Genomic DNA, 24155 nt, shown 5'->3' on the forward strand with positions numbered 1-24155 from the left:
TGATGGTGGGGGTTTCAGAGATGCTTATTGCCCAGCACTTGTTTGGTAGAAATGTTACTTTCCATTTAACAGCCCAAGCCTGGATATTGGCCAGGTCTTGCTGCATATGGACATGGACTGCTTCAGTATCTGAGGTGTTATGAGTTATGCTGAACATTGTATAGTCATCAGTGAACATCTCCATATCTGACCTTATGATGGAGGGAAGGTCATTGATGGAGCCGCTGGGATTCAAACAGTACCCTGAAGAGCCACTGCAGAGATGTCCTCAGATGTCCGACCTCCAACAAGCAAAGGCATCTTCCTTTGTGCCAGTTATGACTCCAACCAGCAGAGAGATTCCCCCATTTTCCATTGACTGTAGTTTTGCTGGGGCTTATTAATGCCACACTTGGTGAACTACAGGGAATATTCCAGTGTTGTAGCTGTACTGGAACAGGTTGACTATGGGCATGAGCAGTTTGATAGCACAAAGCTTCAGATCTAGAGTCAAAGTGTTGTCAGGACCCAGCACCTTTTCAGTTTCCAGTGCCTTCAACTATTTCCTGATGTCAGGTGGAGTGAATCAAACTGGCTGAAGGGTTGGTATCTGTGATGCTGGGAACCATTGGAAGGAAGGAAGATGGATCGTCACTCAATACTTCTGACTGAAGATTGTTGCAGTTGCTTCAGCCTTATCTTTTGCACTGACATGCTGGGCTTCCCATTACTGAGGTTAGGAAATTTATGGAGCCTCCTCCTCAATTTATCATTTAATTGCCCACCACCATTCATGACTGTGTATGGCAGAATTACAGATTTGGATTTGATCCATTCGTTGTGAAATCAGTTTTGACAGGAAGAATAAAGAAAGAAGTATATTATCTAAATAATGAGAGAATACAGATCTCTGAGATTCAGATGGATTTATGTTTCCTTCTCTGAATCACAAATGGTTAGTTTGCAGGTGCACCAAGTAATTAGAATATCTCAACTTATTGTAAAAAGAATTGTGCACAGTTATGGCAAGTTTGTGCTTCAGTTATTGATAACATTGATGAAAGCACATCTGGAGTATTGTGGACAGTGTTTGTCACCTTAATTAAGGAAAGAGGTAAATGCATTGGACACATTTCAGAAAAGGTTTATTAGACTAATACCCAGAATTGGTTGGTGGTCTTAAGATGAAAGATTGGATAAGCTGGGCTTGTATGTGTTGCAGACGAGAAGGGTAAGACATGGCTTGCCTGAAACATGAAATTCTCACTGCTCTTGACAGGGTGCTTGTGTGCATGGATAGGATGTTTCTTCTTGTGGGAGAATATGAAACTCAAGATTTCTGTTTTAAAATAAGCAGTTGCCGACTTCCGACAAGAGTTGAACAAAACATTTACTCACAAAGGCTGGTGAGTCTTTGGAACTCTTCCTTGAAAGGTGATGGAAGTCGAATTTTTGAATGAGTTTAAGACACATGAATAGATTCTTGATAAGCAAGAAGTCAAAAAGTTATTGGATTTCAGCAAGAACAAGGACCTTCCACATATTCCAATTCTTTGGTGGCTGTTGTTTTTCTCATTTCACATCTGTGTACTGTGTACATTAGTAGTCTCCTTATTTATGAAAGATATTGCATTAAAGGCAGTACAGAGAAAATTTACTTGATTAGTTTCTGGGATGTTAGGACTACCTTATCAGGAAATATTGGACAGGAAATATTGGGGGCACCTAAATCTATTGGAGTTCACAAGAATGAGAGGTATTTTCATTGAAACAAAAAAAATCTTGATAAGGTGGATTCTGGGGGATGTTTTCTCAATAGAACTGTTGGTCTGAATTTAAAATTCAGTGATTTCCCATTTAAAATGGAGGTGGAAAGAATACTTCTTCTCTTTCAGAGGTCCATGAATCTGTGGAACTCTCTTCCTCAAACAGTGGTGGTGACTGGATCATTGAATTCTTTCAAGACGGATGTAGATAGATTTTTGACTAACAAGTGAGTATTTGAGATATCAGAAAGTAGTTGAGGCCACAATCATATCAGCCATGATCTTATTGAATGGCAGAGCAGGCTCAAGGGGATGAATAGTTAACTTCTGTTCCCAATTCATATGTTCAACTGTATCATGATGCATTCAAAAATTTTGAATAATATCAAATGTATGTCTTTATGTGACAATGCAGAAGGCATTAATAGGATCCCCACAGGGAAACCCAGAGTATTATTCTTCAGAATATCCATTTCTTCTGTTCTGCTTTCCATGTGATAAAAAGTTTCCTTTTGTTGACCGAAGTCAGATCATGAAATGTCCCACTAATATGTACTGGTCCCTTTGCTAATAATCTAATGAATACATTCCTGAAATTAAAAATACTAGTACCTTTCTCTCATTTTCTCCTGGTTTAGCTCTGGCCAGTTTAGTCACTTTTCCAGGAGTTTAGTCAGCCTTTAAAATATTGGTTATATCTTCGCACTGCCCATTACCAAATGTTTTGACTACCTGCAGGCCTACCTGGACCCTGCTGCACCTTCTGAATTTGACCTATCACCATTATTATATTTAGTTGACCTTAGAATTTCTGATAGGATCAGCTATTTCTTTGGAAAGCATAAAGATCATCCTCCCACATATACACTAGTTAGACAGGAAACCAAGTATTTTCACACTACCACTTTTCTTCATAACTACTACTTCGCCCAGAGTGAAAGCATTGTTGCTAGCATTAAGACAGATAGTATTAATTTTGCAGCAATCTCATCATCGCTTATTGCAAACTGGAAAAGAGGATATAATTGCATTGAAGGACAGTTCAAACTCAGTGATCTATCCTAATCACTCTACTTTATTCATTATGATAGATTGTTGATAAAATCTGGCCATAAAGATGCATACCCAATAAATGCTCTTTGCAGGAAATGATGAACATGATTCCATGTTGCCATGACAACCAATCTTGGTCTTTATCAGATGACAATCAAGTTTATTAAAAAGCACAATGAACTTGACAATGTCTTTATGCAAAGTAACTACCCTTATTATGACAAATAGGTTTCCTTTGCTCTTTATTACTGCACTGCTGATTTCACCTTGATTTATTAAATGTAGAATATCACCAATCACCAATGCTATTAATTATCAGTCAGTTTTATAGCAAATGATGAAATCACAATGCAGAATTTTTAAAAATGACCTTATCTTACTTCCTGCATTGGGCCAGTAATGATTAAAGTGTCCTCCATTTAGGCAATCAACATAAAGCCTTTGCCTTTTAGCTTCAGGCAATTAACCTTCAGTGATTTAGTCATTTACTTGTTTTATCTAAAACACTGTTTTCAAATCCTCCTATATTTTTCCTAAGACCCGCTCCTGGTAAAAGCACTCTCTTCCAGTGTGCAAATTAAGATGCTCCACCCTGACCTTCTCAAAAGCCTTTGTCAAATTCAATCCATCACAAACAGGAAATACAGTTTAGATGAGCTGCTTTGCTCAATTATCAGATTGCAACACACTGTTATTAATATAATTTATTGTATCCGTTGCTCCCAATGCGGTCTCCTCTACATTGGGGAGACTGGGCGCCTCCTAGCAAAGCGCTTTAGGGAACATCTCCGGGACACCCGCACCAATCAACCACACCGCCCCGTGGCCCAACATTTCAACTCCCCCTCCCACTCTGCCAAGGACATGGAGGTCCTGGGCCTCCTTCACCGCCGCTCCCTCACCACCAGACGCCTGGAGGAAGAACGGCTCATCTTCCTCCTCGGAACACTTCAACCCCAGGGCATCAATGTGGACTTCAACAGTTTCCTCATTTACCCTTCCCCCATCTCACCCTTGTTCTAAACTTCCAGCTCAGTAACTGTCCCCTTGACTTGTCCAGACTTGTCCTACCTGCCTATCTTCTTTTCCACCTATCCACTCCACCCTCTCCTCCTTGACCTATCACCTTCATCCCCTCCCCCACTCACCCATTGTACTCTATGCTACTTTCCCCCCACCCCCACCCTCCTCTAGCTTATCTCTCCATGCTTCAGGCTCACTGCCTTTATTCCTGATGAAGGGCTTTTGCCCGAAACGTCGATTTCGAAGCTACTTGGATGCTGCCTGAACTGCTGTGCTCTTCCAGCACCACTAATCCAGAATCTGGTTTCCAGCATCTGCAATCATTGTTTTTACCTGTAAGACAACTCAAACTAGTTTGTTTTCATTTGCTCATCATGTATTAACTTACTGGTCATTATGTTAATCTGACTTTGTGTTGTATTTGGAGTTACTAAACTGGGTCTTCCTGCTTCAACGATAGATGTCATGATAAAATTAATAGGTATCAGTTTGTGTCATCATCAAACAAATTTTATTTTGAGTTATAGTTTTGTTTAGAGGTCACTTGCAACTGCAAGATTCTGCAATGATTTGGAGATGCCGGTGTTGAACTGGAGCTTACAAGGTTAAAAATCATACAACACCAGGTAATAGTCCAACAGGTTTAATTGGAAGCACTAGCTTTCAGAGCACTGCTGCTTCATCAGGTGGTTGCGCTCAACATTGTACAGTTGAAACAAACAGAGAGAGGGAATGAACGAGATTTCCCAACAGTACAATAGACCTGGAAAATTATAAGTGATCAGAGATACAAGTGAAGGTATAGGCCTGTGGAGCCCATCGGTAAGTCCTTGACTAGCAGAATAAGGACCGACTGGCTGAAAAGAAGCTATTTTTATGGGTAGTCAAAGTTTAACATATCTCATGCTTCATGCAAGTTGGAAACATGACAAACCACACCTCCCCATCCCACCCCCACCCCGCTTCCTGTAGGTATTATAGTGAAAGCCCCACTGCCAGATTTTTAGGCATTTTTTTTTTTCATTTGGGTGCCCAAAAATGCACACAAAACCAAATGAGGCAGAAGTATGTAAAATGCTGTCTCCCAACTTTATTAGCTAAACTATACTGGGGCTACAACTAATTGACACTCCCCTTTACTCCCTCTACCATTAAGTCCAATTTTCAGCTATTCAAGCACCATTCATCTATCTTATGTCAACTGGCATTATTGGTGGCTTTCTTAGGTTTCCTTTTAAAAACATTTGATACCAGTCCCTACTAAAGGGCTAATACTTCCTTGGTCTTTAGAATCTTGATGTTAGGACCAAGTAGAAAACAAAAGCTTGCACTGGCCTACAGCTAGACCAGTCGTGTAATCTTACAGGAGGTGGTTTCCTATTTGGCCACCACAGTGTTTGTCTCCCATTAAAGATGGCATGTAGGCTTTCAAATCTACCAGCCACATCAGAAGGCCAAGAGCTCTGAAGTCTCCACCTACCACTGCAAGAGGCACCTGCTGCTGAGGTAGCTTGGAAACCACAAGAATGTCTCAATGTCTTCACTTGCCAAATCAGAAGGCTGCAGTGAAAAATTCTGAAGCTGAAAGGGCACTGGGAAACCCCTCTATGGGTCAAAACACTGATAGGGCAATGACCTTTCATCCCTGAAGCTCTACTAATAGGGACTTGGAGCCTCTTGTTCTCATTGAATTCTGGCCTGACTTTAGCAGGCTGCCTCAATAGACCTGTGACATCCAGACACAGTGGACAATTTCAGGGAATTACAGGCAGCAGCTCCAAGTTCTTCTTTGATTGCAGCAATTGTTGCCTGCCTCTGTACAACAGAGAACCAATCGAGATTCTAGCCCATCCTGGGAAAGTCACTTGGTGTCAGAAATGCAACAAACAGCTGACCTGAGGTGGATATTTGCCCTCTTCCCAGCTCCTGTCCCAATCTACAACCCCGTTTCCATGAAACCAGGAAGTCATTTTCCAAAAATCCAACTGTAACCATCCATCTCTGCAAACCTCTCTCCTTCATGTTCTTGAGTGGGTTGAGAAACCCCAACTTTCTGTAAATTCTTTTGAAACTCCCAACTCAAAATTCCTCTAGTTACATTTCCCCCAAGCCATAGCATGATGACATCCTTGGCCCTAATCACAAAAGCCATCCTCTGTGATCATGATGTATTGCCCATCAAAGTGCTCTCCATAGACAATTTAAAATCCACTGCACTTAACTGTTCATTTCTATTTTGCTATCCAAATGATGCCAACCCTCTCCTGCTTCTAACTTGTCACCATTTAGTAAGTATTTGATCTATTCTCAGTTCAAGTGGATGACTTTCTATTTGAATCCATTTCAATCCATTAGCCACAATTTTCCCCATTCACAAAATCAATTAAAAACACTTTGATATCACTTTGTAGAAAATTGCCTTCAATAGAGAGAAACTGAATAATAGAAGCTCTCTTTAACTCTGCATTCTTAAACCTTATAAAGAGGCTGTGCAAAATATCTTGGGTAGCTTTTCTTGTGGGTAGATTCACAGACAGATTCAGGAGTCTACAACACAGAAGGTGGCTATTCAGTACCAGTCAAACATTTGAATACACTAATCCCATTTTCCAGCTCTTGGCACATAGCTCTGAAGGCTATGGCAAACAAGTGATATCTAAACACTACTTGAATTCTGAAGTATCCATACTCCCATTCATGCTTTGGGTAAAAATCTTTCTCCACAACTCTCCTTTTAGCTGACCTTAAATGTATGCACCCTGGTTACTGATTCCTCTACTAATGAAAAAAGTGTCTCCTATCCACCTTTGCTACGCTTCTCATAATCTTATACATCTCTGTCAGGTCTCCTCTCAAACTTTGCTGTTCAAAGGAAAACAACCCCAGCCAATACAATCGTTCTCATCGCTCAGACCCACTGCTCAGGAAGCATCCTGGCAAATATCCTCTGCACCCTCTCATATATAATCACATCCTTCCTACAACATGGTGACTAGACAGCACACAGTTCTCCAGTTGTGGCCTAACCAGTGCCTTGTACAATTCAAGCATAACTGTCCAGTTCTTGAATTCTATGCCTTTTCTGCTATCTTGAGGAATCTGTGAAGGTGCCTCTGATCCTCGGTAGTTTTCAGGGTCTTTCCATTCATAGTATAGTTCTGTGTCTTGCTAGTTAAACTCAAACATATCATCTCTCACTTTTCTCAATTGAATTCAGTTTGCTGCTGCACTTCCCAATCTGTTAATATCCTCCTGCAGTTTACATCAATGATCCTCCATATTTACGACTCTGCAAACTTTTGTACATGTAGTGCAGCATTTAATTTATTTTTTAGTAGTACAGCTGGAACTGAGATTAGATTTAAGCTGTATCCCACATGTTACAGCTGCAAAGCATAATAGATAAACTCAGTTAAATGTTAAAAACCTGTACAGGACATGTCCAAAGATGATGAAAAGTGGTAATTCAGGTAATGTAAATATCTTTTCTTCAATAGTCGTTAGAATGCTGATAACCTTAGAGAGGCTGTCAGCCATTTAACCAGTAATAACCTTAACACTGACATTTACCTGACAATGTGGAAAATTACCCAGGTATGTCCCACACTGAAAAAGCAGCACAAGTCTAATCTGGCCAACTACTGTCGATCATCAGTGAAAAGGGATGGAAGTGATGAAATAGCACTTACTTAGACTAAGATAGATAGATTCTTGATCAGTACAGGAATCATAGCTTACAGGAAAAATGCAGGAAAGCAGACATGAGGAATGCCGGATCAGCCATGATCCTATCAAAATGGCAGAGTAGGCTTGAGGGGGTGAATATTCTACTCCTGTTCCTACTTCTTATGGTTTTATGACCTGCTCAGTAATGTTAAGTTTTGCCAGGGCAACTCATTACAGCCTTGGTCCAAACATGGGGGGGGAGAAAAAAAAGAGTTGAATTCCAAAGGAGAGGTGAGAGTGACTGACCTGACATTTGATAATGTGTGGTATCAAGGTACTCTAGCAAAACTAGATCCACAGGAAATGGGGAAAACTGTCCCCTTCTTTGTAGCCATACCAAGCACAAAGGAAAATAGTTGTGATTGTTGGTGGTCAGTCATCTCAGCTCCAGGACACCTCAGGATAGTGTCATAGACCCAAATATCTTCAGCTGCTTTACCAACATCCTTTCTTCCATCCTAAGGTCTGAAGTGGGATGTTCAGCACCATTCACAACTCTTCAGATATTGCGGTTGTCTTTTTCAAATATGGCAGTACCTGGAAAACATATCCAGGCTTCGTCTGTCAAGTAACATTCATGCCACTTAAGTGCCAAGCAATGAACATCTTCAAAAATATTTATAACCATCACCCCATGACATTCAATGGCATTACCATCATTGAATTCAGATTTGAGATTCTCCCACCTTGTGAAGATGATCAAACTGACTGTTGCACCATGCATAGGAAGCCATAAGAAAGGAAGAAAAGACAAATTTAGTTATAATCGGAGATAGAATGATCAGGGGAATATACATTTTTATCTGTGGCTCGGATTGAGAGTCCCAAAGGCTGTTTTGCCTACTTGGCACCCAGGTTCAAGATATCTCATCTCGGCTGCAGAGGAACTTGGAGTGGTAGGTAGAAAAAGGAAAATGATTCTGCTGAAGAAATATGAGCACCTAAGAGCTAAATTGAAAAGCAGAACCAGAAAAGTAAAAGTTTGGTTTTTATCGAAATGTAAAAATGGGTTCAGTTGCATTGAAAAGTATAAAATCAAAGATAAAGGATAAGGTAGGATCGCTGCTTAGTGATAGGGTTGGTTGCAACTAAAAGTAAAAGGAAGAGACAGAATATGTAAATGTCATAGTGTACCAAGGAACCATAAAATTTTTGGCAAATTTGATAATAGAATAAACTTAAAGGCTTTGCACTGTAATGATTGATGTATTTAGAATAAGGTAAACAAATCGATGGCAGAAATAGTGGTAAATCTAGGTCACAAGGGCTTAAACTAGTTGGGGGTCTCAGGTATGGTCATTAAAGTTTTCAGAACAAGTAGTAGGACAGAGAGTATGGAAAGTGTCAGCAATCTAACTTAAGGCACAGCAGATAAGGAGAGAACTATAAAGTGGTGGGGGGGGGGGAACGATCAATCAGTGCAAGACTGAGGGTGTTGTACTTAATGTAAATGAGCTTGTAACGTAGATTGAACTTAGTGGATATGATGTTGTGGGTAGCACAATGATGTGGCTGCAAGAGGATCAGGGCTGGAACTAAATATCCAAGGAAATGCATCCTATTGAAAGGCCAGGCAGGGGCAGAAAGGGGAAATGGTTGTGTTCTAGTAAGAAATTAAATTAAATTGATAACAATAAGTGATATAGGGATCAGAGGCTTAGAATTTGTGTGGGTAGAGTTCAAGAAATACAAAGGGAAAATTACCTGATGGAAGTTGTGTTTGGGCCTCCTAGCAGTAGTCAGGATGTGGGACAACACATAAATCAGGAGATAGAAAAGACATTAAGAAAAGGTACATGGGGGTCTTCAACATGCAGATGGAGTGAGAAAATTAGGTTGGTAGCAGAACTCAAGAAAAGGAATTTGAGAAATGTCTGCAAGATGGATTTTTGGAGCAGTTTGTGGTAAATTCTCCAGGGAACAAGCAATTCTGGATTTGATGTGTAATGAGGCAGACTTGATTAGGGAGCTTAAGGTGAAGGAACCCCGAGATGCCAGTTATCATTTTATGATAGAATTCACTCAGCAGTTTGAATCAGATGTAATGGTATTATAGTTGAGTAAAGGTATCAACAAAGATATGAGTGGGAAACTGGCGAGAGTTGGTTAGAAGGGGAGCCTAGCAGAGAATACGGTGGAGCAGCCAATGGCAGGAGTTTCTGAGGGCAATTGAAGAAGCACAGCAGAAATTCTTCCTGAGGAAGAGGAAACATACTAAGGGGAGGACAAGGTAACCATGGTTGACAAAGGAAGTCAGGGGCAGCATAAAAGCAAAAGAAAGTATACAATGCAGTGAAGCTTGGTGGAAAGCCAGAGGATTGGGAAGGCTTTAAAAGCCAGAGGACAATTAAAAAAAGCAATAAAGGGAGAGAAGATGAAATCTGAGGGTATGCTAGCTAGTAATATAAAAAATATTGCAACAAGACTTTTTAAAAACCTTATATAAAAGTTAAGAGGGAGGCCAGAGTGGACACAGGACTACTGGAAAATGAGATTACAGTAGTAGGGATAGGGAACAAGAAATGGTGAAGGGACTGAAGTGGAAGACACACTGTGGCATACCAGAACTTTAAAGAGTGTCAGGGGACAGAGGTGAGTGTAGTGGCCATCATTAAGGAGGAAGTGCTGGGGAAGCTGCGAGGCCTGAAGGTGGATACATATCACAGTCCATTTGGGCTAGACCCCAGGGTTCCGAAGGAGATAGCTGAGGAGATTGTGGAGGCATTGGTGGTGAACTTTCAGGAATCACTGGAATCAAAGAAGGTGCTAGAGGACTGGAAAATGGCTAATGTAACACCCCTGTTTAAGAAGAGAGGGAGGTAGAAGACAAGCACATATAGTGGCTCGCCCGACCTTGGTCGTTTGTAATATTTTAGTGTTTATTACTAAAGATGAGATTGCGGAGTACTCAGAAGTTACATGGTAAAATAGGGATGAGTCATCATAGCTTCATCAAGGGAAAGTCATGCTTGACAAATTTGTTTGAATTCTTTGAGGAGTAGGCAAGCAAGTTAGACAAAGGCAAGCCAGTGGACAGGATGTATTTGGATTTCTAGAAAACCTCTGACAGGTGCCGCATGGGAAGCTGAGAAACAAGGAAGAGGATTGGCTGACTGGCAGAGAGTAGAAATTGGTGATGAAGGGGTCTTTTTCAAGATAGTAACTGGTAACTATTGGAGTTCCACAGGATCAGTGTTGGAACCACAACTTTTCATGTTATACATTAACCATCTGGATGAAGGAACTGAAGGCATTGTTGCTTGGGCTGGGTGCTGGCAGGTGGGACTAGATTGGGTTGGGATATCTGGTCAGCATGGATGGGTTGGTCCGAAGGGTCTGTTTCCATGTTGTACATCTCTATGATTCTATGACTCTAAGTCTGCAGATGACACAATGACAGGCAAAGGAACAGGTATCATTGAGGAGTCAGGGAGACTGCCAAAGTAGCAGAGAGGCTAGGACAGTGGGCAAAGAAGAGCAAGATGGAATACAATGTGGGAAAGTGAGAGGTTATGTACTTTGATAGAAAGAATAGAGGCATAGACTATTTTCTAAATAGGGAAAGGTTTATCTACAGTACATGGACTGCAGCAGTTCAAGAAAGCAGCTCACTACCACCTTCTCAAAGACATATATGTGGACCAAATTTCCTTGCCACTTTTCAGCCCAAGACTGGATATTGTCACGGTTTTGCTGCTTTTGGAAACTGACTGCTTCACTGATTGAAAAGGAATGCTGAAGTCCAAGAAAAGATTTATGAACAAAACAGGTTCACATAAGTAATGTGAAAGAAAGACTAGATGATGCAGTGATACAGTATAAATAAAACAGGCACAAGTTGGATAAAGATACTGGTGGCGGTGAGAATGAGGTACTAAATGAATGATAAAGAAGATTGATGAAGGCAGAATGATTAACAAGGTGCCGCATGTAGCCTAGTTAGTAAGGTGAGGTCACGTGGGATCCAGGGAGAGTTGGCCAATTGGATATAAAATTGGCTTGAAGGAAGAAAACAAAGGGTGGTGGTAGATGGTTGCTTTTTGAACTGGAGGCCAGTGACTTGGAGTGTGCCACAAGGATTAGTGCTGGGTTCACTGCTTTTCATCAATTATATAGGCAGACAGGGTGATGAAGAAAGCATTTGGCATGCTTGCCTTCATTGGTCAGAACACTGAGTATAAGAGTTAGGAGGTTACGTTGCACCTGTATAGGAATTGGTGAGGCCACTTTTAGAATACTACACACAATTCTGGTCACCCTTCTATGGGAAGGATGTTGTTAAACTTGAAAGGGTGTAGAAAATATTTCGAACAGTAGGTAGTGTGCAGGCTGGGTGTCCACTTAACAGAACATCTACTTTCTGGTTGCAAAAAGACCCTGAGCTTCCAGTTGCCTGCCACTTTAACACACCACCCTGTTTTCCTGACCAACATCACTGTCTCAAGCTTGCTGCAGTGCTTCAGTGAAACTTGGTAAAAGCTGGAAGAACAAGTCCTTATTTTCCACTTGAAGACCCTGCAACCCTCACAGTCTCAGTAATCAAGTTCAATAATTTTAGGGCCTGAACTCTCCCATGTCCTAGCCGCCTACAACACAAGGCCTGGGCCTTGTTATCACAGTCTGCATTTACACATTACCTATTGTTAGCTACTAGCAGTCCCCATTAACAGCTATTCACCCTCCCAGACAGATTGGTATTGACTCCTTTGTCTGTTCAACATTTTTTTTCTCTCTATGGGCTCTACCCCTACCTATCATTCACTCCTTACCTCCTCACCCCACCTATCTTCTGCATATAGTGCAGGTTCATAGCTTCTTGAAATAAGTTGCAGGTAGGTAGGATGGTGAAGAAGGCATTTGCTATGCTTTCTTTTATTGGTCAGAGTATTGAGTATAGCAGTTGGGAGGTCATGTTGTGTCTATACAGGAAGTTGATTAGGCCACTTGTGGAATATTGTGTGCAATTCTAGTCTCCTTCCTATTGGAAAGATGTTATGAAACTCGAAAAGGTTCAGAAAAGATTTACAAGGATGTTGCCAGGGTTGGAGGATTTGAGCTATAGGGAGAGGCTGAATAGAACAGGACTGTTTTCCCTGGAAAGTTGAAGGCTGAGGGTTAACTTCATACAGGTTTATAAAATCTTGAGGGGCACGGATAGGATAAATAGACAAAGTCTTTCCCCTGGGGTGGGGGAGTCCCTGGGGTGGGGGAGTCCAGAACTAGAGGGCATAGGTTTAGGGTGAGAGGGGAAAGATATAAAAGAGACCTAAGGGGCAACCTTTTCACGCAGAGGGTGGTACGTGCATGGAATGAGTTGCCAGAGGAAGTGGCGGAGGCTAGTACAATTGCAACATTTAAAAGGCACTGGATGGGTATATGAATAGGAAGGGTTGGAAGGGATATGGGCCGGGTGCTGGCAGGTGGGACTAGATTGGGTTGGAATATCTAGTCAACATGGACAAGTTGGACCAAAGTGTCTGTTTCCGTGCTGTACATCTCTATAACTCTATGACTGATTAGGGTTGAGCATCATTGTCACCAATTCTGGTTGAATAGAAATAATGCTGATCTGTGATTTTCTGGAACAAAAGCAAATGGTCTTCATTGCCTGGAAGACAATCCAAGGTCACAAGTCATAGAAGATGTGTTCCAAAACCTCAAGGATGATACCAAGAGAAAATCTACAAGGAACATGTGCTAAAAAGAGACATCTTCAGAAATCCAGGAATATGATGACCATCAAGACATGCAAGTGACTTGTGTTTTGTAGATAGTGAACATATTGGGGAGACTGGTGGTGAGTTGCTTGCAGCAAAATTCCTCACCTGTTCCTATAGCCACAGTATTTCTATAGCTGGTCCAACATGGTTAATGATAACTCCAGGATGTTGATAGTATGGGATCGTGATGGGATAGTGTTGAAGCATAATGGTTCAGCTCTCTTGTTGGAACTGATCAATACCTGGCAATTGTGAGCTGTGAATGTTATTTTCCATTCATCAGCCAAGTCTGGATGTTGTTGAGGTCTTGCTGCATATGGGCATGAACTACTGCAGACAGAAATGCAACAACTCTACCTTGAAGAAAGGACATAAATCACACTTGCAAACTATTCAGGTGTTTCTATCTTGTCAATTGCAGGAAAAATGATCACATCAATTCTTCTGAATCATTTACTTCCTGTGACTGAAGAAATTCTCCCAGAGATGCAGTATGGTTTTAGATCTTCCAGGGAAATCTCTGACTTGATGCTTATTGCCAATCCAAGAGAAATGAAAAGAATCATCCCAAGATCAGTTCAATTTATTCAACAATCTGACCAAAACACCTGACTCAAAGCTCTGTGGATTGTAGACCAAAGGATATATGAGCAGGAGTAGACCATTAGGGTCAGCAAGTCTGAATCTCTATTCAAGGAGATCATGGCTGATCTGACAAATCTCAATTCAACTTTCCTGTTTTGTCCCCCAATCCTTGATTCCCTGCCTGTTTAAAATATCTCTATCGCAGTGTTAATGCACTTAATGATCCAGCCTCAACAGCACTCTGCAATAAAGAATTCCACAAATTCACTACTCTCTGACAGAAAAAAAATTCTCCTCATCACCATTTTAAATGGGTTGTCCCTTATTCTGAGATTATATTCTCTGATTGTAGTCTCTTCCACAAGTTAAATCAATATCTAAATCTACCCTTTCATCCCACCTAAGAATCTTTTATCTTTCATTAACATCTACCAACTGAGTCAACCTCCCCTTATAAGATACTCACTCTATATCTGATATAAACCTGATGAACTTTCTCTGAACTGCATCCAAAGATTTGGATGACCAAGAAACTTCATTACAATCTGTAAATGCTTCATAATTTTATAAGTGCAAATGTCTTGACTGGAAGATCTGAAACAATTACTTCCTTCAAAATCTGGACTGGTGTAAAGCAAGCCTTTGTAATAACCCAATATTAGTCAGGTGCTACCTGATCATAGCTATGCACCTCAAAGATGACTGGCCTCTTGACAGCAATTTCTTTCTTTCTATCAGGTATGATTTCAGTCAAATTTCTTTTGCCTTCATTTTCTGAGGCTCCTTGATGCTGTAATCTATCAAATGCTGCCTTGATGTCAAAGTTTGGAGTGTACAAAGTTAAAAATCACACAACACCAGGTTAAAGCCCAACACGTTTATTTGGAAGCACTAGCTTTCGGAGCACTACTCCTTCATCAGGTGGTTGTAGAGTATATATATAATTTCAGTTATATCACACTGGACACCTTTGCTATAAATTCTGTATCTTACTATACTCCACAACCACTTGATGAAAGAACAACTCTCCGAAAACTAGTGCTTCCAAATAAACCTGTTGGACTGCAACTTGGTGTGTGTTTTTTTTAACTTTTTACACCCCAAACTTTGACATCAAGGCAGCATTTGATAGATTACAGCATCAAGGAGCCTCAGATAATTAAAAAGTAAAAACAGAAAAGCTATAAAAATGTAAATCAGGCAGTAACAATGGAGAGAAATAGAGTTTATGTTTCAGGTTCAATGATGCCATACTAAGGTTTAATTCATAATTTTGAAGAAGGGTCATCATCATCATCATCATCATCAATCTTAATATCTGATATAATCTACTGCTTTTGCCAATGGGGAGCTTGGAGTTAGTAAGGCTATCTAATTTACAGGGTGATCATACAACTGAAGCCTACCACCTTTCTGCTTCCACCATGGTCGACCTTCCCACTCCAATGAAAATTCAGTCTCTTAAATGACAACAAAAGGGGATTATCCCTCTGCTGCTGATCTAATTGAGTTGCAAATAGGCCTATTATCATGCAAGGTGCTTTCGAGACTCAATAGCAGACCACTTGTCACCTCTGAGCAGGGTGTGTCCCTCAGAGGTAATCGAGGCCTGATCAAGGAACCAAAAATTAGAAAGGTGGGTGATACACAAATGAGACCCACCTAGCCCTGCCTTCTGACCCCTCAGCCCTTCTTTCTAACCTCCTGAGTCCCCACTCCTGCAACCTCATGAAGTTTACTATTGGCCAATACAGGGGTTTCTCTTTTCCCATTTTTAAAATACCATCCCTGCAGAATCTGCATGTGTGTCTGTGTTTGAAAGAGAACAAATTCTAATTCCAGATTATAGTTTGGATGTTCACAACTTGTTCTTAAAAATTAACTTTATTTTATATTAAATATTATTTTTAAGTTTGTTAAAAAAGTTTGGTAAAACTCTCTTACTCTAGTTAGCAGAATAAAAAAGACAGAATGATTTTTTTTATAATTTAGTCAAGACATTATAAAATGGTATGACCTGTGGAGTAATGGGTCTTAACAATCCACACATTGCTCTCTTTGCAGTCCTAACATCAGATGTCATTTGATTCAGAGCTCTTGTGGTCCAGTGGTTCCTACCTTTTGGGAGAGAAGGTCTGGACTCAAGGCCCACCTACTCCAGACATGTGTCATAATGTGGCTGAATAGGTTGATTAAAAATATCAAGATGTTCCATTGCTAACACTATTAATGACGGTTTCCATTGCATTATGATGATTGGCAAAGGACTACAAGAGCTATAATTGGTGGATTAGTTTAATCATATTTTATTCTCAATCAGATGCATTTGGGCAATCCCACTTTGTCAGACAGGTTACAGTGTGATAACCAAACAGATATAATGAGCCCAGAGGAGCAGTTAGCTCTGGTGCACAGGTCTTCAACAGTACCCCAATCCGGGTTCATCTTTGACACTGCCAGGATGAATGAATCTTCATTGTGCAAACTTTCTACATCAGACTTGTCAACATACTTTGGGCAACATTAAATGCAGATCCCTCAATTTAAAGCTATGGCTCTGAAAGTAAAATTGATTTGCTTTGAACTTACCAAATATGATTTTTTGAACTTACCAGCCAGGAGTACAAATGCCATTGAAGATTAAATGCTTGCCATAGAAAATACCCAATTTTAACTTCTGTTAAAATTAGTGAAATAAAAATTTGGTGTTTTAAATAACATATGGCCAATCCCCAATGTCTGCTTTACACTAAGATACTAAATTGAAATGGACCTCATGGTCTCAATAAAGGAATAGTTGAACATCAGATTCATTTTAAAAGTCATTTGAAGTACTTGTACAAGTACGATGGAAAAACCAATTCAAGTAATTCTTTATTCAACCTAATGATGCTTAATTGTATCATCCATTACTGAGCTAATTGATTCATTGAAATAAATAGCAGACACTTGATATAAGACTTGGAGATAAAGGTGCAAAATGCTTCGTTTGTCTGAACTGAGCTAAATCACTATCAATTGTGTGACTTATTTTTTTAAATTGTTTAACCAATTGAGATTCTGGACTGAGTCACAGACGTAATCAAATGTGGAATCCCTTTCACTGTTCAATTGACAATTGATATTTTGAAATTGAAAAACAGTGTAGACAGCAGACAATTTGGAATCATTTCCAATCTGAAAACATTGCAAACACTGTCAATTTGGAAAACAAATAAAATAATATTGCACCCAAACTGATATTGTAAAAGCATGAGCTGTGTTCAAAAAGCTAAGTATATTAATTTGATATTTCAGACATGGAACATAGATTCAACACTGTTTAATACAACACCATGACCATTTTCAAAATTTTACATGACGGAACAGGAATGAATATTAAATATGTTGTTAGCTTTTCTGCATATAAGAAAACACTGCACTTTATTACATTAAGCTGAGAATTCACTAACCTTTTCGTTTTGATGGCGGATAAGCTTCACCTGAATGGAAAAAAAGATGAGAATTTTTTTGGAATGACATTTCTGGAATAAACGTTCATGAAAAAAAGAGATTGAAAATACTCTTCAGGAATACTATTATCAAGATATTCAGTCTCAGCACATAATAACTTAATAATACAGTGTTGTTTTGGTATATATCAACAAATTCCACAACTCTCCTTGTTCAATTTTCTGAAGCTCTGCAAATCTGATATGACTTTATCCTTTCTCCAGGCACAATAAAACAGAAATTCTGCTTTATTTCCAAAAAAATACATATTATTTGTGTTTTCATACATGTATTGGGTAATGATCCTAAGTGGCAGTATGTTATCCTCAGAGATAAAACATGCAAAATAAAGCACTATGGAGAGACGCAAGTCACCAACGTCTAAATTATAAGAAGTAGAAAAATTAAGTAACTAAATTTATAGCAATACAATCTCCAAAGATTTTCAATAAACTCTTTAATAAACTTAAATAAACTCCCTCCAGCTGTAGGGTTTTTAACCTGAACAATAGCAAACAAAAACCTCTCCCACTGATCGAAAGTATGCAACTTATACAATCCCCAAGTTAGAAAGTATCTCTCAATTATCAAGAATTTGACATGAAAGCATAGAATTTGAACCTTATACCTTCCACTTTACAGGAACAAAATAAACTGAATGATGGTCAGTAAGCTCAATGAGAGTCAATTTCAAGGACCAATGTCTTTCAACAAAAGGACACTTATAAGTTATCTAAGATGATAATGTAACAACCCATTTATCAGGCATCCTTGGGACTCAAAGCAGATGTGAGGAATCCAGCTTCCATTATGAGTGATGGAAATAGCAAAGTGTGTTGCATGTGCTGTGATGACAACAATTACCCTTACTTTGACTGGGTCCAAGGGCTGGGTAAAAACAATAACTGCAGATGCTGGAAACCAGATTCTGGATTAGTGGTGCTGGAAGAGCACAGCAGTTCAGGCAGCATCCGAGGAGCAGCAAAATTGACATTTCGGGCAAAAGCCCTTCATCAGGAATAAAGGCAGAGAGCCTGAAGCGTGGAGAGATAAGCTAGAGGAGGGTGGGGGTGGGTAGAAAGTAGCATAGAGTACAATAGGTGAGTGGGGGAGGGGATGAAGGTGATAGGTCAGGGAGGAGAGGGTGGAGTGGATAGGTGGAAAAGGAGATAGGCAGGTAGGACAAGTCCGGACAAGTCATGGGGACAGTGCTGAGCTGGAATTTTGGAACTAGGGTGAGGCGGGGGAAGGGGAAATGAGGAAACTGTTGAAGTCCACATTGATGCCCTGGGGTTGAAGTGGTCCGAGGCGGAAGATGAGTCGTTCTTCCTCCAGGCGTCTGGTGGTGAGGGTGCAGCGGTGAAGGAGGCCCAGGACCTCCATGACCTCGGCAGAGTGGGAATGGGAGGGGGAGTTGAAATGTTGAGCCACGGGGTGGTGTGGTTGATTGGTACGGGTGTCCCGGAGATGTTCCCTAAAGCACTCTGCTAGGAGGCTCCCCAATGTAGAGGAGATCACATCGGGAGCAACAGATACAATAAATGATATTAGTGGATGTGCAGGTGAAACTTTGATGGATGTGGAAGGCTCCTTTAGGGCCTTGGATAGAGGTGAGGGGGGAGGTGTGGGCACAGGTTTTACAGTTCCTGCGTGGCAGGGGAAGATGCCAGGATGGGAGGGTGGGTTGTAGGGGGCCGTGGGCCTGACCAGGTAGTCACGGAGGAAATGGTCTTTGCGGAAGGCGGAAAGGGGTGGGGAGGGAAATATATCCCTGCTGGTGGGGTCTATTTGGAGGTGGCTGAAATGTCGGCGGATGATTTGGTTTATGCGAAGGTTGGTAGGGTGGAAGGTGAGCACCAGGGGCGTTCTGTCCTTGTTACAGTTGGAGGGGTGGGGTCTGAGGGCGGAGGTGTGGGATGTGGACGAGATGCGTTGGAGGGCATCTTTAACCACGTGGGAAGGGAAATTGTGGTCTCTAAAGAAGGAGGCCATCTGGTATGTTCTGTGGTGGAACTGGTCCTCCTGTGAGCAGATACGGTGGAGGCGGAGGAATTGCGAATACGGGATGGCATATTTGCAAGAGGTAGGGTGGGAAGAGGTGTAATCCAACACATTCCACCCTGACCTTAAATTTACCTGGACCATTTCCGACACCTCCCTCCCCTTCCTGGACCTCTCCATCTCCATTAATGACGACCAACTTGACACTGACATCTTTTACAAACCCACCAACTCCCACAGCTACACTCCACCCTCTCCTCCCTGACCTATCACCTTCATCCCCTCCCCCACTCACCTATTGTACTCTATGCTACTTTCTCCCCACCCCCACCCTCCTCTAGCTTATCTCTCCACGCTTCAGGCTCACTGCCTTTATTCCTGATGAAGGGCTTTTGCCCGAAACGTCGATTTGGCTGCTCCTCGGATGCTGCCTGAACTGGGTCCAAGGGCTGACTTAGTTTACAGTGTTAGAGGAAAACTACTAGGGAGTTGTAAGTTTTTGATTGATAGCAACGAAGTACACATTTTATTCACAAGTTAAATAGTACTTCTAAGATTACCGAGAGATCTTTTGATATAAATTTTCAATTGTAAAGATACTAAGATATTCTATCTTTCCCCACCTAAGTTATATTGCATCATCAGGTTGGATGGAGCTTCATGCAGCTTCAGCATTAACCCCTTCAGAAATATTAGTTTGTACAAAGTAGGGTTTCAGATTCTTTGGCAATCAATGCAGCCCAAGCAATGGACACCTCCTCCTGTTTGCCTTTATGACCTCTGTTTCAGTTCTGAACATAAATTGTGGTATAAGTCAACCTTTAAAACTTTAAACATTTTTCCAAAACAAAAGGTGGATCAATTTATGTAATGAGTATAAAATGTGAACTTGGTATTGATGTTGTGGAAAACATTTCTGTTCGTCAGTTGCTATGCAATACATGTGTGAAAACACAGCTGGTTCATTCATGAATGAATGGATGTTGATGTTGCTTTCTTAGGTCTAGCATATATTACACATCCTTATGTGCTCTGTACAGAATGGTGGTGAGTTGCCTGTATTGTAGGTGCAGTCACAGTACTATTCAGGAGGAGTTCCAGAATTTTGACCCAGTGGAAGTGAAGGAATACCAATATAGTTCCAAGTCAGGGCATCTGCTCCCCTTGTCCTTCTAAGCGGTTGAGCTGGTGGATTTGGGCGCTACTATATAAGGAGACTTGATAAATCTGCTCACTTTGTGTGTTGGATCTTAATCTTATATCATCTATTTTGGTAGCACAACCTACATTACATTCTTGAGTCCTTGCAGTGACTTGTAAGATAGGTATAGTCCTTAGCATGTATCTCGGAGCTGAAAAACTGAAACCATCTACTGACTACCACCCTAAACATGCATTTACTATCTGAAGAAATGGGGTGCTGAGAAACTATAAAAAGGCCATGTGGCAAGAAAAAAATTGAATCACCTTATACTCTACATTGACTTACCTGTGAGGCAAATAGAATATAAAAGCAGGGAAGTGTTGCTGCAACCAAACAATGCATCAGTGAGACTACACCTGGAGTATTGTATATAGCTTTGGTCCCGTTACTTGAGGAGAGACGTAATTGCTTTGGAGACAATTCAGAGGAGGTTCATTAGATTGATTCCAGAAGTGACGGGTTTGTCTCATGAAGAGGGATTGAGCAGTTTAGGCCTATACTCTTTCAAGTTTAAAAGGATAAGTGGAGATCTGATCAAGATATGTATTGACAAAATAGATGTGGAGATGATGTTTCTTCTTCTGGGACAATCTAGATTGAGAGGTCATAGTTTTAGGATAAGGGATAGTAATTTTTTTTAGATTTTTTTTGTGATTAGATTACTTACAGTGTGGAAACAGGCCCTTCGGCCCAACAAGTCCACACCGCCCCGCCGAAGCACAACCCACCCATACCCCTACATTTACCCCTTACCTAACACTACGGGCAACTTAGCATGGCCAATTCACCTGACCTGCACATCTTTGGACTGTGGGAGGAAACCGGAGCATCCGGAGGAAACCCACGCAGACACGGGGAGAATGTGCAAACTCCACACAGTCAGTCGCCTGAGGCGATGAGAAGATGAGAAGGCGATAAAACAGAGATGAGAAGAAATTACTTCTCTCAAGGGTTTGTGAATCTGTGGAATTCACTATTCCGGAGTGAGCTGGATGCCGGGCCATTGAGCATGTTTGAGGAGGAGACTGACAGCTTTTTAATTAGTAATGACTTAAAGAGAGTGAAAAGGAAACTGGAATTGAGGCTGAGATTGTCCACTTGAATGGAGCAGCATGCTTGAGGGGCTGAATTACCTACTCTGCTCTTATTTCTTATGTTCTTACATAAGTCGCTCCATCTGATTTCTTTTTTCAATAGTTGAGCTGTTTTGATAGTGTAACATGCTAGTAGCTCACTCAATTAACATTAATAATGTCTAATTTCAGACAATCCTCAAACCTCCTGATTGGCATGTGTGTTCTGTTCAGAATACAATTTCTTTCCAAAACGCACAGAAAATGTATTGGTCTAGAAGGCTTTTAATGTAAAAGTCAACTATTTAGAAGAGAGGCAGATGCACATTGTAAAGATATACAGTGAATGACCATTTTAGAAAGTGTCCCAATATTTGGAGATGGATAAGACAGCACTTTTCTTTATAACTGAATGTACTTCTATACACTTTTTGAAATGTTGGTAAGCAGGTTGAAAATGTTACCTTTGTTCTGTTCCATCCAAGTCCAGCCAGGTCAATGAATACTGATTACGAGCCTTAGGACATACTTATCAATTGCACCAGGTCAATTGATGACCGACTGAAGTCAGCTACTTCAACCCAGTCCCGAAACTAACCTTTGAACAAACACAATAAAATATTTCCTCACTGAAAATACTAACCTTTTCGTTTAGCTGGGGGGCGAAGAACTCCTATAATGGGTGATATAAAAAGGAAAAGCTAAGTATCAGTCACACTTCGATTTTAAGGTTTATAATTAAACATATCCAAATAACACAATTACGTCAAGTCAGGAGAGTATTCTTTTTTTTAAAATAGTCTTTATCCATTTAGTAACTTTTTACACCTGGAAACTGGATGTCACACTCAGAGATAATTGAGGTGCAAAAAAACTTTGGAGGAAACAATGAGGCTACCCACTTAAGGATCTCATTCTGCCACACAACCAGGATTTAACCAGAAGTGAGAGAGACTTATACCATGTGGCCAATCCATTGGGATACCCTGTGTGACCTGTGGGTGAGTGTCACATGTTTATAAGACACAAGGTCCATCAAAGGGATGTTACACCCCCATCACCAACACCAACTCCACCAATATGTTATCCAATCCCAGGTCCTCCATTATCATGGGCTGTCAACTCTCAACATTCTCATGCTAACCAGCAAGTCCCTCAAAAGCTCACAATGTAATCCAATGTAACTTGTCCCTGATCATACAAGTGTGGCACCAATAGTGGACTCTGCTCCAAGTGGCACTGCTGGTGTTGAAGATAGGGTAATCATGGATTGACCAGTAGCTGTCTGAGGTAAGATGTCCTTTCCCTGAGGAGTGGAAATTCTGCTACAGCCTTTTGAGGGTGAATTGGCTACTAAATGGCTACAGGTCAATCATTTCCCTCCTGGACCAACTGCTCCCCCCTGCCCCACCATAACCTCCAATTTTATCAGAGGAGTGGAGACCATGATCTAAAATCCAGCTGAGGAGAATGAGGTTTACAATCTCCAAAAAGATTGATTACTTGTTTTTATAAACTCCATGCAGTTAGATAGAGTTTATCCACAACAATATCATTTTCTTTTGCATATCATAAACTGACACAATCTCCAAGGCTGAGTGAGCTTCTTTCAGATTTTAGGGAACTGACAGTAAGGAGTAGAAATTGGGCTTCATTGTCCTTTTTTTCCCCAGATATGAAATAAAAACAATGAGAGCCACTTTCAGGGAAACCGAAGTACAGAATCACAGAAAACACCAAGTCTGTGGGGAAGGGGGAGCTTTCATTATTTGAGTTTATTTGAGAGCTGTAAGGACCCAGTAATGGAAAAGCCTGTAACTAGGGTCTCCAGCAGACTGTGCCCAGTACATAAATATGCTGCTTGCAACCTAGTCTGATTGGCAGGATTAACTTTCAATCAGGTGGAAAACTCTGAAAATCAGGTTGCAGTATCATGTAAGTTGGAACCATAACTGGGGTGAAGGGGTCAATCTAAATTCCAGCGTGAGGAGCTGTAGTCCTGACCATAATGAGTTTCCGACCAAAGCAGGAGTGGTGGAATTCAATTAGACTTCCGTGAGCAGGAGCTTGGGTTGGATGAATGAGATCATCAGACAAAGAAGCAGAAGGCATGAGCCCATTGAATGAGAACTTGGCCAATCTGCTAACAGAAACATAGGAATAGGAGTATGCCATTCAGCTGTTCAAACCTGCATCGTCACACAATAAGATCATGGCTGATTTGTTGCCTAACTCCATAGTTTTGCCTTAGGCCCGTACCCCTTGATACTCTACCTCAATAAAACATTGTCTATCCAGATTTAAATTTAACAATTAAATTAGCATTGACCATCATTTGAAGAAAAGTTCCAAACCTCCACTATTCAATTCCAGTTTCCTGCCTTTTCCTCATAACCCTTCGTTCCTTTACTGATTAAAACTCTATTTCAACCTTGAACAAACTTAATGACCCAACCTTGACAACCTTTTGTGGTAAAGAATTCTATGGATTCACTTCCCTCTGAAAGAAAAATAATATCAATTTTTCTTCCTT

At 40.7% G+C, this 24155-nt stretch overlaps 1 protein-coding gene across 42 annotated transcripts in view; it reads right to left on the reverse strand.

Annotated features, from left to right (window-relative positions):
• The window catches only part of trdn (triadin), a 446963-nt gene that overhangs the window by 327685 nt on the left and 95123 nt on the right, over positions 1-24155 (reverse strand). For all 42 annotated transcript variants that reach the window (XR_011954524.1, XR_011954519.1, XR_011954525.1 and 39 more), the window contains 2 exons: positions 22266-22295; positions 17305-17334 (listed from right to left, as the gene is read on the reverse strand). Coding sequence is in view for 33 of the 42 variants with exons in the window: in XM_072555968.1 (XP_072412069.1) it covers positions 17305-17334; positions 22266-22295 (60 nt within the window). In the remaining 9 variants the exon portion in view is untranslated. The remainder of the gene's footprint in view (positions 1-17304; positions 17335-22265; positions 22296-24155) is intronic.

This window comes from Chiloscyllium punctatum, chromosome 3, assembly GCF_047496795.1.
Source record: "Chiloscyllium punctatum isolate Juve2018m chromosome 3, sChiPun1.3, whole genome shotgun sequence".
In the NCBI taxonomy this organism is placed as follows: Eukaryota; Metazoa; Chordata; class Chondrichthyes; order Orectolobiformes; family Hemiscylliidae; genus Chiloscyllium; species Chiloscyllium punctatum.